This window comes from Silene latifolia, chromosome 7 (genome assembly GCF_048544455.1).
Source record: "Silene latifolia isolate original U9 population chromosome 7, ASM4854445v1, whole genome shotgun sequence".
NCBI classification, from domain to species: Eukaryota; Viridiplantae; Streptophyta; class Magnoliopsida; order Caryophyllales; family Caryophyllaceae; genus Silene; species Silene latifolia.
Window position 1 is genome coordinate 124,075,500 of NC_133532.1, and position 17,144 is coordinate 124,092,643.

General features: G+C 35.2%; 2 protein-coding genes and 2 non-coding genes across 4 annotated transcripts; 2 read left to right on the plus strand and 2 right to left on the minus strand.

The window, feature by feature from the left end:
- Nucleotides 1-865: 865 nt before the first annotated feature.
- On the minus strand, nucleotides 866-7,127 carry LOC141592940 (endonuclease 1). The gene is made up of 9 exons (XM_074413836.1): nucleotides 6,836-7,127; nucleotides 5,740-5,920; nucleotides 5,538-5,645; nucleotides 4,592-4,647; nucleotides 4,355-4,438; nucleotides 4,157-4,252; nucleotides 2,272-2,336; nucleotides 2,043-2,116; nucleotides 866-1,161 (listed from the first exon to the last, which is right to left on the minus strand). The coding sequence occupies exons 1-9, from the start codon at nucleotides 6,947-6,949 to the stop codon at nucleotides 1,037-1,039; spliced, it is 903 nt and encodes a 300-aa protein (XP_074269937.1). The 5' UTR covers nucleotides 6,950-7,127; the 3' UTR covers nucleotides 866-1,036.
- A 1,949-nt stretch (nucleotides 7,128-9,076) lies between these two features.
- Nucleotides 9,077-13,418, minus strand: LOC141592941 (uncharacterized). Its single transcript, XM_074413837.1, has 5 exons — nucleotides 13,193-13,418; nucleotides 12,140-12,364; nucleotides 10,919-11,017; nucleotides 10,682-10,833; nucleotides 9,077-9,719 (listed from the first exon to the last, which is right to left on the minus strand). Exons 2-5 carry the CDS (start codon nucleotides 12,353-12,355, stop codon nucleotides 9,332-9,334), a joined length of 855 nt encoding a protein of 284 aa, XP_074269938.1. The 5' UTR covers nucleotides 12,356-12,364; nucleotides 13,193-13,418; the 3' UTR covers nucleotides 9,077-9,331.
- A 1,018-nt stretch (nucleotides 13,419-14,436) lies between these two features.
- On the plus strand, nucleotides 14,437-14,508 carry TRNAM-CAU (transfer RNA methionine (anticodon CAU)). The gene has a single exon. It is a non-coding gene; the product is annotated as a tRNA-Met (tRNA).
- A 2,532-nt stretch (nucleotides 14,509-17,040) lies between these two features.
- TRNAM-CAU (transfer RNA methionine (anticodon CAU)) lies at nucleotides 17,041-17,112 on the plus strand. The gene has a single exon. It is a non-coding gene; the product is annotated as a tRNA-Met (tRNA).
- The last annotated feature ends 32 nt before the right edge of the window (nucleotides 17,113-17,144 follow it).

Consider the following 17,144-nt stretch of genomic DNA (forward strand, 5'->3'; position numbering starts at 1 on the left):
AACTTTTACTTTATTATTGTAAAAAAATATGGTTTTCGTGTAATAACTACCGGTTTTAGTTTGGTAACTTGAGTAAAAAATTGTGGATTATAGCTGTCGATTAACGCTAGGGTGGAGGTCGTCATTCCTAACCCGACCATACAAATTAGGTAAGGTGGGGGATGAAGGATTATGGATAGTGGTGGCTTGGGGTGGAATCCGTCAATCCGATACCAGTACGACTCAAGGATGAAAATGGGAGAAGGGAGATGACAGTTACCTATGTTATGCGTCTTACCTTATATTGTTGGTTTTATAAATCAATTTTTTTTTTTTTTTGGAAATTAATTGATTTTTTGGGCCTTTTTGTTATGGACTGGTTGAGACCGTCTTATATAACAATTTGTGATAAATAAATGAGAAAAAAATTAAAATTATGAAAATTTTAATATGGGTTGTACCGTTGGAGGATTAACAATTTATAAGGGATCGGATTTATCAAATACCATGAGTGATATTTCTTTTGGTGTATTATTTCATTCGGTATAGTTTGAATTTGAGCTGAATAAAACCAGGAGGGTGCGTGCTACAGTTAATGTATTATACAACTTATTTAATGTAGTTGAGCTTTGGTATAAAGTTATCGAGCTTTACTAACAAAATTAGCGAGCTATAATACAAAGTTATTGATCTTAACAGAATAAATACTAAGTTCAATAACTTCGTAATATAGCCCAATAACTTGTAAAATAGTTTCAACAACTTTGATGCGGTTATACAATGCTACTATACAACTAGTTGTAGGATAGTATTTGTGTGCGTGCTATAGCATCACGATTTTTAACATTACTGCATTTCTAGGACTCGGGACTTGAAAATTAAGAGCTGATGCAATTTAACCATTTGATATCATATGTAAATTTACAACATAAAGTTAGTACTTAAAAAAAAACAATAATACATAAGAATGAATCGTAAGATTAGCACCAGGAAATTCTTTAATCTCTCTGTAATTTTTGGTGATTAGGGTTAATTAGTGTTGCGTAATCGTCGTTAATTACGTAGCTGCTGCCATTGCTGCATGGCCATGGTTGAACACCTTATTCAAAATCATGGCTAATCTAACTCCTCCTTGAGCTATTCGTTTCATCACAAATGGTAGTCTTGTATTGAAGTACTCATCTGTACACAAACACGATAAGACGTTCTTATATAAGAATAAATAAAACGCTCAGTTTATACTTTATAGACTATATACAATCAGTGGCAGACTGGCAGCACCATTGATTGTATAGTTTGTGAACTTTATAATAAAGTTCGAGTTTTTTTTTTTGCAGTTTATGAAATTTGAAATAATGTTTTCTGCTTATTCACTTAAACATGCATTAAGCTCAACAAATTATGATGTTAACTCATGAACAATACATATAGGCCGGCTTAGTTAGATTTGATTTTAAAGAGAAAAAAAAAATTTAACATAACTTAAAACTTTAAATCTTCAAAAATTATACTTCTACACATAAAATCAGTTAAATTTGATATGTTTATACAATGCTATTATACCTCAAGTCCTCAACTAGCTTATAAAGATCATTAAAACTTGGGAGAGACGGTCTTTCAATAAGTTATTAAGAGACCAGTCTTCCGTACCTTTTTATTTGTATTTCGTGACTCTTTTGTTGTTGATCGTAACATAGTAATTTCGTACCTATTTACATAATAAAGTTACCCATTTTATCTTTAATCGAGATTTATACCTATTTTAATTTAATTTCTTTAGTACCATTTTTTCTTAAGATTGTAAATAATCTCTCAATAAATTTATTGAGAGACCATCTCTCAGAAGAGCTACTCCATTTTGAGTCGATATCAGCTTAATTAGCTAATCGAAACACAATTTTAAAGCACATATCTTAATTATGAAAACATTTGTTATGTTATTTGACCACATTTTGAGTCGATATCAACTTAATTAGCTAATTGAAACACATTTTTAAAGTTCATATCTTCTCATTTACTTTATTTTAACTAAAAAATAAAATAAAATGTATAATGTTGCTCACCAGAAAGAGTAATTCCAGACTTCACGTCTTTGTAACCCCATTTACAAGCTATGTTAATGCTCTCTGTTGCGTACCTTTAGAAGAAAAAAAACGTCAACAAATAATTAATCTTCTGTAAGACGATTTTAACAAAAAATAGTTATTGTTATTAGAATCCGTTTTATAATAAACTTGTGCCAGCCGCTTTAACAAGTATTCGTGACTTAATTAAGAGAAAGAAGAAACGTACTTGGTTACACAAGCATGAAGACTTGTGCAATCCGTCCATGATGAGACATCATCGGACCATATCCCCTATAACCAAAAAAAAAAAAAAAAAAATATTATGTAAACGAGTCAAAGTCAAATAATAGCGAATTCATAAAATTCTCATTTATAATATAATAATGTTCTGATAGAAATTTGGAAAAAAGAATTATACAATAGATGTACTACCTCACACTTATTGAGTTTTTGAATTTTTGCATTTTTGCATTTCTGTGTATTTTTTTTTAGTTCTATACAGTTTGTAAATTACATTTTATTTTTTTGAAATTTTTTTGAGCTTATATGTAATTTTTTTGAATTATAATGTAATTTTTTGAATTTAATGTTTAAATAAATGAATTCAAAAACTTTATTATAAAACTTACAATTTTTTAAAAAGTTTGTCTTCTCAGATAACAAATGAACTACTCGTACTTTTTAACATTTTCGAAGGAAAATGAAGTTAAAAGTACGGGTTTGCTAAAGATCGCCCCTAGTTTTACTCATATCGCCCCTAAATATTACCTTTTTGCCCTTGTGTAATTAAAACCCCATTTACCTTCCTTTTTACTCATTTTCGATTTTAAATTTAAAATTTCAAAAAAACCGCTTCATAAATTAACAAAAACAAAACCGTCTCAAAATAATACGAAATAGGGATTTAAATTGGACTAAATTTGACGAATAAAGCCAAAATACTTCAAACAATCATAACTTTGTGCTCAGGTGTCCGATTGTGACGAATTTTTTTTTCAAATCACTTAACTCGACGAGACGAACGCAATGCAAAAAAAAAAAAAAAAAAAAAAAAATTGAGAAATGGTCCATTCGTGTAAAAAACACGAATTGACCTAGGCCAATTCTTGTGGTTTACACGAACCAGCCTGGGCCAATTCGTGTAATCCACATGAACTGGCCTAGGCCTATTCGTGTGATTTACATGAACTGGCCAAGGTTGGTTCATGTAAACCACATGAACCGCTTTCAGCTCGTTCGTGTTTTTCACACGAATGGGCCCGCTTTCCAATTTTTTTTTTTTTTTTTTTTTTTACCTTTGCGTTCGTCTCGTCGAGTTAAGTGATTTGAAAAAAATTGGCAAAATCGAACACCCGAGCACAAAGTTATGATCGTTTGAAGTTTTTACGTTTCTAATCGTCAATTTTGTTTCGAATTTAATCGTGCTTGATTATTAATTATCGTAAAATGGGTCACCGCCATTCATATGTTGAATTATCGATAAAAAATAGTTTTGAAAATGCGTTAGAGTAAAGGGCAAAATTGGAAAGTAAAATGAATATTAGGGGCGAGATGAGTAATATAGGGGCGATCTTTAGTAATTTTGTAAAAGTATTCATTTTTACTTTTTAGGTATTTCGATATACTAAATTAGTGTCCGCGTCTCCATATGTAGCCGACGTAAAATGTACATACTTTATTTTTATTTTTTGAGTTAAAACATACTTCCTCCATTCAACTCCACTCTACCTATTTCTATTTTCTACACTATTCACAAGTACACATTTATTCTCGATTTTCTCTCAATACATAAGTGAAAATATATTCATGTGGGATCTTGTTTGATTTGTCTTTGCGAGTACATTAAAAATATCTAACTTTTATAATTTTTGCAAATACGTAGCTAACGATATTTCTCGCGTAAAACACGCGTTGGCGAACGTGAAAAAGCAAAATGGTAGAGTGGAGTTGAATGGAGGAAGTACTTTATAAATTATGAGATGTGATATTCATGATCTGGTTTCAAATTCCGTCAACATTAAAAATCGCTCGCTCCCGTGCCTTCCTTTAAATCAAAACAAAACATTACATGTGTATTTGAATGAATTGAATTGAATTGAATTGAATCTTACATCAGTGAAGTTTCCTACGATGTCTTGTTGTAAGAGTTGTACGTCATTTTCATAGTAATCTTTCATTGCCGTCAGAATTATTTCTCTGTCCCATACCTACAATAATCAATATTAGTCAAAAATAACCGTCACAATTAAAAAGCGCGAAAGTGGCAATTAATGAGTGCATATCTCATAAAAATAAAATGCGTTACGTACATGATGAAGATTAGATTTGTGCCTGAACCAACGTAAGTCGATAGAATTTCCGCCTTCGTCCGTGGTATGTGCACAATGCATTGGCTGCCAGAATTGTTTAGTATAATTAGTCGTATTTATTATTTCCTCCCATCCACTCCAAAGGTAACATGAACCCACTTTTCCTGATACTTCTATAAGACAGTGTTATGCAAGACGAACTTCTATATGAGATGGTAGAATTGGATCGTGTCAAACCTGATGGATATCTCCCATGAAGTGTGACAAAAATAGCAACGCCTCCGTTAAATTATCTGCAATTTAAAGGAATAAATCAAGGATGACGACAAATCTCTTATAGTGCAGATGTCAACTAGCATAGTGACCTAGTTGTAGACTTGTACTCGGGTCGGACTTTCCTGGTCAGACTCGGGCCAGGCCAGGAGGAGGGCTGGCTTGGCCGGGCTGGGATATGCCTGATCCGGGCCAAGGCGGGTTGGGCTGGAATTTTAGGGCCCAGGTCGAGCCCATGCAACGTCGGGCCAAGCCCGACCCAAGTTGCATAGAATAACGGGCCGGGTCGGGCCGAGCTGATGACCAGCTTTACCTGGTTGTGAACCGATTGTCCAATTAAACCTGGCAAAACGGGTCAACGGGTCGGGTTTGGGTCAGGTCGGGTTTGTCACATTGTTGGGTTAGTTCGGGTCGGGTTGGGTCTTTTCGGGTTTTCAGGTTGTTTCGGGTATGTTTGTCGGGTTATTTTCGGATCAAGCGGGTCGGGTTGTTTTGGAACGGGCCATTTTCGGGTCAATGATTAAGAGAAAAAAAACATTTCAAGTCTTTTGGGGTCAATTAAAGTTATGTTTTATCGGGTCATTTTCGGGTTGGGTGGTTTCTCTTCGGGTCGTTCCAGGTCGGGTCTGTTAAGGGTCCATGAAAGCTCGGGTCAATTTGTGCTTCAGGTGTCATTCGGGTGCGGCAGTTCGGGTCAATTTTGGGTCTTGGGTTAGCCTTTTCGAGTAGGGTCAATTGGGTCGGGTTGATTTAGCCAGGTCTACCGATTGATAACAAAGTATTGTATTTTTATGTATGTTTACGTAAGAATTTTCATTTTTATAACAAGTTTTTCTATATACAGTATGTGATTAAAAGCCGTAAAGGTTAAAGTTACACTCGAAATAAGGTTATATAAAAGCGATCTTACAACGACGATCAGAAGTGCCTTCACGGTAATGCTGAAGTTGTGAAGTAAAATTCTGAATAGCACCAGCAACACACATATCTTTTACCCCATGAGTATCATGACAATCACCTAATCAATCAACCAAAGCATTAATTAACGTCGAAAATTGTTTTTAACATCGATTATAATTAAGCATAAAGACTAAGGAGAGACGAAAACTTACGATCATAATCAAACGAGCAAGAATCGTCAGGGGTGTCAATGAAATGAAGCGGACTCGTCCAACGGTATTTGTACCAATGCCTTACTTGGTCAGGCCATACACATAATGCTGATAAATTACCGTCTAAATGCTCTGGTAATAGATTTTTTACTGCATGTAATGCCTCTGGCTCTAAGAGACTCTGTTTAAGACACTTATAAGTCAGATGATAACATATTTTAACTTAAAACGAGTCAAGTAAAGGTAAATAGGACAAAAGAAAAATGTCTCGGGACTAACAAAATAAAGGTTTGTCATATAACTCATATATGCGGAAGTGATCTGCATATTTGACCTTTTTTTATTTTAAAATATAGGAGTAGTATATTATTGTTGTCCTAAGAAAGACTTACTGAATTTTGATAATTAGTCTAAATAATCACTCATGTTGACGTTGTATTACAAGTGACTTGATTTTCTTATGTATCAGATGAGCCACAAGAGCAGTACAATATAAGCGGCATTTGAAACCGATGAGGCATATTATGCAAGAAACTTTCAGTTTAATCACTAGACAAGACATTTCTTGTGTACTTTATGTCCATAACAAAGTAGTATACTAAGGTACGTAGTTTTATTTTAAGATGACTTGGCTTAAGAAAACTCTTGATGCTTCATGATAATGAGGCCATTTTAGGGCATAAAGTTTCGTAAATTTGGTAAAAAGGGATGGGGTATTTATCAAAACAAATTACTAAAATTAGGTCATCTAAACCATCACCTAATTACCTAGTCCAAAATCATATTTAATTATTTACCCAATATGTAAATATCGTATGACAAATATATTCTTCATTATACAGCACGTCAAGAAAATATGATCATGTAATTTCAGTCCAATTCAACCATATTAAATCGAGGAAATAATAAAACAGATATTATGACTAGTAGAAGAAACAAAATTATCCCTATAGCCAAGTGTGCTGATGTGGCACACTCGACTTAGTTTTGAACATTTTAAGTAACTTACTACGCAATCCATTTCCAATTCTTTACCCGTAAATTGATTTAAGTCCAGTAAAATCGAGTAAAAAAAACCGAGAAACAAGTACTTTACCTGAGCTATTTGGCAAGTAATGGTGTGACCCTCTTTGCTCCATGCTCGAGCACCGGCGACAAAGATCAAACAATAAACAAGGCAAGAAACAAACCTAGAAGAAGAAGAATGCATTGTAATAATAAGACTAGAATTCTTGAAAATGTATGTTTTATGTTATGTTTTTTTCAGATAGAATTAACACATATACATATACTTAGCAGAATATGGTTGGTCCAACTTATATTTTATACACATTTGTAAGATAGGATTACATTGAGTGCAAGTCTTATATTTTGATATACATTTTTGAGTAATTATTAAGTTGTCATGTTTTACAAGCAAAATTCGGCATATTCTCTTAGACTATATTATAGTATCATTACATTTTATTAGTGTGTATAGTGTGCTTAAAGTAGAGTTTATGGCTTAACTTTGGCTTGACTTTGTTACATACCTTTTTTTTTTTTTTTTTTTTTTTTTTTTTTTTTTTTTTTTTTTTTTTTTTTTTGACGAGGGAACCCGCAGCCGCTACCTTCGGTGCGCACTGGGTAAACCCTTGGGTGTACGTGATAACCTGCAAACCATTATACTAGGTAAGCCACCCGAGGGTGACAGGCTCGAAGTCTATTAGGCATGGACTCAGGCCAAGAATACTCCACAAGATTTTGCTCTTGAGGAGGCTTGAATCTGGATCTCCTGAGAATTTCACCCAAGTTTTAACCACTAGACTCCACCCTTGCGGGCCTTTGTTACATACTTGCATTACGTATTTATATTGTGAAACTAACTAATATGGAGTAGCAAAATAATTGATGGCTGTATGGCACTTGAGTTCTTGTTGGGGTCGTGTCACATGTTTGGAAACCGTGTTGAGATGGTTTATTGCAGTTTTGGGGGTCTAATCTCGTGTTCCACTATTTTTGTCTTAAAAATACATCATCATTCACATGATAGAATCCGTTGTAATTTATCAGTCAGATGATTTGACATAAGGAATAGATAATGAGATCGATTGAACACATAAATTGAAATGAAACAGGGGATCTGTGAATACACATGATCCTTATGACATTAATTAAGTTGGCAATGGGTGAATGTTTCAATTTCATTTTGGGTCATTCGGAAACAATTTCTTTGTATTGTTAACACAAGGGTGAGATTACGTACATCTGACTACTACTCTGCAATTTGCGAAAGTCATTGAGACACTGAGGTAATATTGTATATATAAATGTAGAATAAAAATCAATAGCCCCTGCACACATTTTATGAATGATTTTATGTTTCCATATCATTATTTGTCAAACTTTATGTTGATAACATTAATCTTCTTTGAAATTAAGGAAGTAATTAAAGATTTAAGAGCAAGAAATGCGTGTAAGTAACAACCACGTCTTGTTGCGTACATCAACATGGTTGATGACTTTGCTTGTAGAAATAAATTAATCAATCATCCACACATGGTCCATAAGTTAGGTGTCTCCTACAACGAGGATTACCAAGGCTCACATGCTCCGTAGGTATAACCTACTCAATAATTTGTTCTCTAAAACAGCATAAATTTAGATGCTTTGAAAAGATTCTCAAAACCCGTCACCACGGCGGACAAGAAGGCGCCTATTAGTCATATCGGAGAAGAGAAACCCCGTCATAAATCATAATTAGACCTGTCAAACGGGTCGGGCGGGTTGGGTCACGGGTCACGGGTCGGGTCAGAATACGGGTCGGGTCGGATACGGGTCAGGTTAGGGTCATAATACGGGTCAGAAAATAATTTCTAACGCCTAAAAAATATTTTTTTAAATGTAAATCATATTTAAAATTAATATTTTAATCATATTCAACGTTTACATTAATTATATTCACATAATTATTAAAATAAAGTTTTTTTAATAATTATTTTATTATTAAATATTATAAAAGTTATATAAAATTAATTTTTTAGTTGTTTTTGTAATTTTTAGTAATAAAAAAAATACTTTTTTAACTATTTTTTTCAAATATAATATATAAATATTAATATTTTAATAAAATTCTTGATTTACCTTTGACCCAACGGGTCGACCTGTTCGGGTCGGGTCTCGACCCTAAAATAACGGGTCATTTCGGGTTCGGGTAGAACGGGTCACGGGTCAAAAAAATCGGGTTTGTAACCCTAAAAATGGGTCGGGTCGAATTTTGACAGGTCTAATATTCATAATATAGAATGGAGAATTCTCCTGTATCGTAAAATTCTTCGATAACTTTCCAGTATCTTACCGGTACAGAAAAAAGACGAATTGTACCAAGCTACTAAACCGACGTTCCAAGTGTTCATTACAAATTGGGCACATTTCAGCTTCAAAATTCATATGCAAATCTTTCTAGATGAGAAACAATATAGATATAACAACACATATGATCAGAACACGGAAACCGGTCAAATTCAGAAGAAAAGGGCACAATGGGTGTAAGAGTTTCCTACACCTAGTCGGTTCCTAGCTACGCCTATACATAACAAAGGACGGACTTGGGTTAAAAAAGCCAGTGAACGCTAATGTTTCCGAGCCAGATGAAGAGTGGGAACTGAGCAAGTGCTATCAAAAGTAAAAGGACGTGATGTTTGCCCGAGTCATAACTCCTCACTTCGGCATACAAAACCCGCTTCATCGTCTTCACCAAAAAGATTCCCATGCATAGGCAGGTCCAGGGTAATAGTACATAGTATGAATGTTTCCACAGTAGTCTTCCTAGGACTGCCAGAGAGATGCCGGTAAATGCATATCCTGCATATGCCACGACATCCAACAGCGGTGCTTCTCCGCTACTTAGAGATAATAGTGATAGCTTTAGTAGCGTGACTTGGAGGAACCAGCCTACCATTCCTTTCATGAACAGCCAGTTTACAGCCTCGGGATTAAACCTGAAATGTTTTTTAGCAACAAAGTGTAGCAGTGCTATCAGAACATGGAAGACATCAAAGCTGTAAAAATAGAAAGACCTGGATATAGGGACACGTCTTAAAAAATTTTAAATAAAAATAAGAAATATTTAGAGTAAAAGTGAAACGGTGAGATGCTTGACACATGAGAGTTAAAATCATCAAGAATCAGACTATCTACATCATATACTCGTCTTTTTCTTCAATATCGTCATGCAAGTATCCCTGTCCGCCTCTGTTAAGAGAAGTGTTGGATACAGATTCCATGCACATCTTTGAGTGTCATGTCGGACTCGAGTATGGCCTCAAACCTCAAAAGTGAAGAAAGGGTGAAGAAAGTAGAATGTAGGCACACAGCAGTTGTGTTGATATCAAACACAATTTCAAAAAAAAAAGAACACATTCTTAGAAGTATGCACTATTGCACTGTCAGCAGAGCAACCACAGATTAGTCTTATAATGATCAAAAGGATTTGCAAACATGAAAATAGAGAGCAAGAAGTAAAAAAAATCGAGACGAAGCCTCCAAAACTTTTCCTAATACTTCTTGAAAACGACAGGGCCTGCTAACTGTTTATAGGCTTTATAGTTTATACCGAACCTTACATCTGAAGCACTCATGATTTCACTCAGAGATGTACCATGTACTGCATTCCACTATAACCTTGTGAGCAGTACACTATCAGACACTAAAGCACAATTACCCGGACTTCTAAAATATTAGAAGACAAGAGTAAATGAAATAAACATTTGATATCATTCTTGTTTGTTCCTAAATCGACGATTTAGCAAGAAATATATTACCAATGCCTACTGTTTAATAAGTTTGTGATCCAGCTGCATACTGGCCCAACATTATGCAAAATTTTCTAGAGGAAGCATGAAACCATGCATGATAACAATGTATGTGTCGGCCAAAACAAGATCATAAGCAAAAATCTTACTTTCCACTCAGTCCCAAGACAAGTCCAGCTAGAACAACGTAAGAGAGAAACGCCATAAGAGGAATGTAGAGATCCGGTGCATTGATGTCATAAATTGGAGGTTTGTACGATAGTTTGCCTGCCATAGGTTCGGTTATCCTTGTCCAGTGCCCCTGCAACAAAATGAGATTATAAGAGGACAAACTTCTACAAATTTCTGAGACAAAATACATGAGAAACATAAGTTTAGGCACTAACCCGATGCAAAAAGGGAAATAGAACCACCTTCAATTTGTTCCTCACGTAGTCATCATTCACTTGAAAGTAATATTGCGGATCAGCAAAATACCTACTTATCTGTTGAGTTTAAAAATGTACGACACTAGATAAGTTTTTTTTTCCTATTTAAAGCAAACTTGAATCAAGCTATTATAGAGTCACACTGACACCACCCATACGTGATCAATCACACTGAAACCCATTACATGATCAATCACACAAGGTGGGGCAGAGCAGGATCAAAGATATAAAGGATAAACTGAAAGGGATACATATAACTGAAATCATTTAGTATAGTCTGAAAATTAAAGCAACTGGGTGTCGCATCAACATAAATTTTTCCAGTACTCAGTAAGCCATCGAAGTAATCACAGTAGAGGAGAATTGCCCTAACCATTACCAAATGAGAAGGGGCTAAGATGAAAAAAGTTCATGTCCCTATGTATTGGGGAATCTCAAGGAAAATACATTACTGTTTAAAGCTTCTTTAAACCACAAGTTTTTATGAAAGGCTTCCCACCTAAATGAAATGACTAAAATCAGTTATAACTCAACAACCCTTGAGTTCTTGACAATTTTCTTCATTTACCTTCTTTAAGCCACAAGTTAAAAACTTATCCAAACCCTAAATTTTATGATAGGTTTTGTATCGGCAATGAAATCAGTTATAACTCAACTACCCTCAAGTTCTTGACAGCGTTCTTTGTTGATTCTAATTCTAAGATGTGGGAATGGGGCATATATGTCGATCAACTGTGAGAGAATAAACACAATACCTAAACGACTTTTTTTTGGTTCCACTGTCCTTCCCTATCCTTACAATGTTGGAAGGATTTTGTTCCAATGCCCTTTAAGATACTGTCGACCATCTTTTCCATCAAAATATCTCATCTAAAGCATGAGCACAGGACTCTCATTTGACTCCACACTACCACACCCTGAGTATGGGTGGCACTACAGTAAGTCCAGAAGTACACGTTGAGGAACACCAGAATACATGAAGCATGAACATTCTGCACCATACAAAAATGCTACGAACTCCTACTAAATGAAAATCGAAACACAGCCTAATCTTGTTCCAGCAATACACAAGAAAACTACCATGATGAAAGCTAAGGGGAGAACAAACAAAACCTCACCAGAATTGAAAATGCATAAAGGTAAACACAAATAGGTTTGAGTAATCAGAGCATTACTCACATTGCTTTGCACATACTCGGAGCTTGACCCTAAGATTTTCTCCCCATACGCACTCAATCCACTGCGAACCAATCCCGAACCAGGGCCATAGAATGGATTCCCAAACGGATTAGCTTGGTTAGGGTAGGGTGGTTGTTGGCTTCCCGCCTGCGGGCCCATGTGGTGCATAAAGGGTTGTTGCTGCCCTCCAGGCTGAGCTCCCATGTTACTATACATGTCTACAATCTAACAAATAAAAACACCAACCAACATCAAAATAACTTCTTAACGCATCTCACTTTCGTATTACAAAACTTATATGAAGCCATTCTACAACCGAAGTTATAACATTTCAAATTTTCAATACAATCTTCAAGCTCAAGTTCAGATAAAAACATTTTGATACAACGAAATAATTAAAAACAGCAGTGAACATGAATAACTTTTGTCATTCATAAGCGAGGAAATTCACAATTAAGCATCTTGCTTTCAAGTAATCCAATCATCTCAATCTTCAAGCTCAAGTTTGGATAATAACATTCCAAATTCCAATACAACCGGATAATAAAACAAGCGAAGAACATTTCAATTTTTCAATACAATCTTCAAGCTCAATCTCACATTATAATATTTTGATACAACGAAACAATTAAAAACCGCGAAGAACACGATTAACTTTTCTCATTAATAAGGGATGATATTCACAATAAGCATCTCGCTTTCAAGTAATCAAGTCATCTCAATCTACAAGCTCAAATCCGATAATAACAATTCAATGCAACCAAACAATTAAAAACCGCGAAGAATGCGAATAACTTTTCACATTCATAAATCATAACAGAGGAAATTCAAAATTAAGCATCTCAATTTTCTCATGTAATCAAATCATCTCAATCTTCGAGCTCAAATTCAGATAATAGCAATCCAATACAACCGAATAATCGAAAAACAGCGAAGAACATGAATAACTTTTCTATCTAATTCATAAATTATGAAATTCACTTCAAATTATCACAATTTTCAAGCTTAATCCATAAAATAACACTACAAAATCTGTCGATATAAAGAAACTACCTGATTCGAATTTGTTGCGTATAGAATTGATGAATGCTGATTTACACGATCTACAGCTTTGATTGTTTGATTATTGCGTTTGAATTTCTAGGGTTTTAGTGGTAATTGTCGATTGATTTCTGGAAGAATTGTGAATCGAAGGGTATTACTTCGTACGAAATACTTTTCTGTATTCTATTTTACTTCACATTGGATTTGGCTAAAGATTTCACTCAACGGCTCTGATTACCACAAACAAGTCATTCGGTTCGGGTTTTAATTCAATCAACGGTTTTTATTACAACCAACATGTCATTTAGTTCAGGCTCTGATCGGATCACTTTCAAGTCGGGATTACTTTTGGATGCGTAGTTTTAGTCGTTTAATTTCTAAATTTTATATAGGTTGGTATGGGGTTTGAATACTTGAATTATTTTGGATCGAATTTATAAGGTAGTAACCTGTTATTTTCGCTCAGGTTATTTTCCCGGTGTCAAATTAAGGAGCCCATTTCCTTTCCATTTCCTAAAAAGAAATGGAGAGGCAAGTTCCTATTAACGGTGCGGATCGCATGTGCACAACATCTAACGGTTCTAAATTTACGCATAAAGATAAAGGAAAATGAAGGTGAAAGGGGAAATTATTATTTTAAAGAGATTGTGAGAGGAAATGGAGAGAAAGGAAATGGAGAGGATCCATTTCCCAAATTAAGGTCCTCTTTTATGGGTTTGAGTCGAGTTAATTTCCTCAGAACTAGTTACACTTACAGTAAATAAAATTGACCCTAATCAAGCGATACTGAACAAAAAATTCCGCTTTCAAATTTACTCAATCAATGGATCACATATTCTTGTTTCAAGGCTCTCTCTCTAAATTAACCTCCCCCCTCTCTCTAAAAAAAATTTACTCAATCAAAACATGTGACTTTGAAAAATGACTCTAAATCGTTTGAAATGATTTCTTTTAATCAATACTTTACTAACTATTACCTATAATTTTTTATAACTAAAATGATCTTATAATAATGCGCTTAAAATAGGAGAACGCTTAATAACTCGGCCCAAATAAGAAATCATTTACCAATTACATTTTTTTTGTGTCAAATAAGCCACAAGGACGCTACAATATCGGGGATCGAAAATACTATTTTCAACTAATGAGGCTTTAATGTCAACTTGTTCAATCTCAATATTAATAGTGCGTTTGATAAATCCAATTTACGTTAAATTGATATATAAATTTTAAACTTGAGAATGAACAACAACATCAGAGTGGCGCAGCGGAAGCGTGGTGGGCCCATAACCCACAGGTCCCAGGATCGAAACCTGGCTCTGATATTTCCAGTGAAAGCTTCCTGCCATCTTTTTTTTTGCCCTTTGTGTGGATATAACTCGCTTTTGCAACTCAGTTTCAGAATTGATGATGGGGTTGCACTTGCAGGAATAATTATACAGCAGTAACTTAATCAAAAGGGAAGTCATTTGAATTCAGTGCAATTTCATTTCATGGCATTAAATGTTTCACATCAAAGGCGATAAACATTAACGGGTTCTAAGCAATACATCATCATCTTAGTCTAGTAAATCGCAGATATAACTTGATTTTGCATCTGCATCCTGGTTTTTGCTCCGAATATTTCTTCGAGAAGTGCTGCCAAGCGCACTCCACCTTGAGCTAGCCTTTTCTCCACGATTGGAAGCCGGGAGTGGAAATAGTCATCTGTGTACCAAGAAAATTGAATCAGATTAAGAGGATGATGACATACGTGTTAGCCAACTCCAAATTATTTTGAGATTATGAATCTGTTGTTCTTAAGTTGAAGTATACACACCGTTCAGTTGGGTTCCGTTTGTGGCATCCTTGTATGCATATTTACAGGCCAGAGAAATACTCTCTTCTGCGTACCTGTACAGGTAATAATAGTCAGTCTCGGGATGCTGTTGGGTTAGTACATGGGATAGTGACATCTAGACCTCACGAATCTGCCCGGCTCAAAACCCAACCTGTCAAGAAACAGACCCATACCCGAAATGACCCAATCCATAATACGACCTGGAATGACCTGACAGAGACCTGAATAACTCGTAAATGACCCTTAACACGGAATGACAGATAACAGTGGATCCTGAAATAACTTAAAACTCCTAATGACGCGACCAGCCAAATGACCTGCTAGCCATGTCTTGTACTGGTACATGATCAGGTAAAACAGCATATTTACTTAGACCGGCCAACTTACTGATTAGGGCAAACTGAACGGTGACATGCTTCCGAGGATTTGATCTCACTTGTTAATCGGTCGTCCGGAATTTAGTTAAGAAGCAAGGATTGTTAGCAAAGACGAGCTGTATATATGCCAATATGCCACGCATTACAGTACTAGGTAAATAAATTGTGTAGAAAGCAGGAAGCTTACTGTTACATTACTCTTGATTGCTTCTATCAGGTTCGTCAAATTTGAACCGTAGTATCTTTGCAAGGCCGTGTCAATGATTTCATCATCCCACACCTATAAAGTACGGAGCCACAGAATAATTTTTAACTCCAAGAAAAAGAAAAATCATAGCAAGGGGATGAATCTCCGAGACACAATGTATCTACTTGCTCTATAAGTAGGTCTTTCTCACGTAAATCTCTACGTCCTCGAGGCGTAAGCATTGTTGTCAGAATCGCGATTCGATCCAACGATTCTACGATTTTACGATCCAAAAATGCTTGACCGATCCTGGTTCCTACGATTCTATCATAGTTGTAGAATCTTACGATCCAAATAAAAAATTATATTTAGTGAGTTAGTAGAATCTTGCGATTCTACGGTCCGATTCTACCGATTCGATCCTGCCCTCCCCATCGATCCAAAGTAGAATCCCGATCCTGACAACATTGGGTGTAAGTGTGTCTTGTTGCAGGTAGTCCTCTGAAGCCCAACTGACTAAGAAGAGGAAAGAAGAATTCGCTCATTTGGCAAACTCAGATCGTCCCCCTCAAGAAGCCTTTTCTTTTTGCTAACCCCGTTTAACTTATGTTTCAGGTAATGTAATAATAAAGTCTGGCTCCGAGAGTCAACTAAGCACTATGTAAGGAACTTTTCTTTATCGTTGCCAAAAAAAAAAAAAAACATAAAAAGCATGTAAATGACATAATTTAGCACGAAATCGTATCAAAAGTAATTAAGGAGAATATAATTATGACTCATCAGTGTCATCGGCAGAAGTTATGAGACATAAGATGGGACACGAAATGGGACAAAGGATCTCCATTACTATTTTTTGGGTTTAAGTCGAGTTAATTTCGTCAGAACTAGTTACACTTATGGTGATTAAAATTGACACTAATCAAGCGATACTGAACAAAAAATTCCGCTTTCAAATTTACTCAATCAAAACATGTGACTTTGAAAAATGACTCTAAATCATTTGAAATGATTGCTTTTAATCAATACTTTACTAACTATTACTCATAATTTTTTATAACTAAAATGATCTTATAATAATGCGATTAAAATAGGAGAACGCTTAATAACTCGGCCCAAATAAGAAATCATTTACCAACTACATTTTTTTTGCGTCAAATAAGCCACAAGGACGCTACAATATCGGGGATCGAAAATACTATTTGTACCATTTGCTCCCCTTTATTCCTTATGAATTGGGTAATCTGAAAGTTTTCTTGACTCTTGATTACCGCTCTCATCCGCGAAGATGTTATGGATCGATTACGATTGACCTAGTTTCCTTTCCTTATCAAAAAAAAAAAAAATGAGGCTTTAATGTCAATTTGTTCAATCTCAATATTCTAATAGTGCGTATGATAAATCCAATTTACGTTAAATTGATATATAAATTTTAAACTTGAGAATGTACAACAACATCAGAGTGGCGCAGCGGAAGCGTGGTGGGCCCATAACCCACAGGTCCCAGGATCGAAACCTGGCTCTGATATTTACAGTGAAAGCTTCCTGCCATCCTTCCTT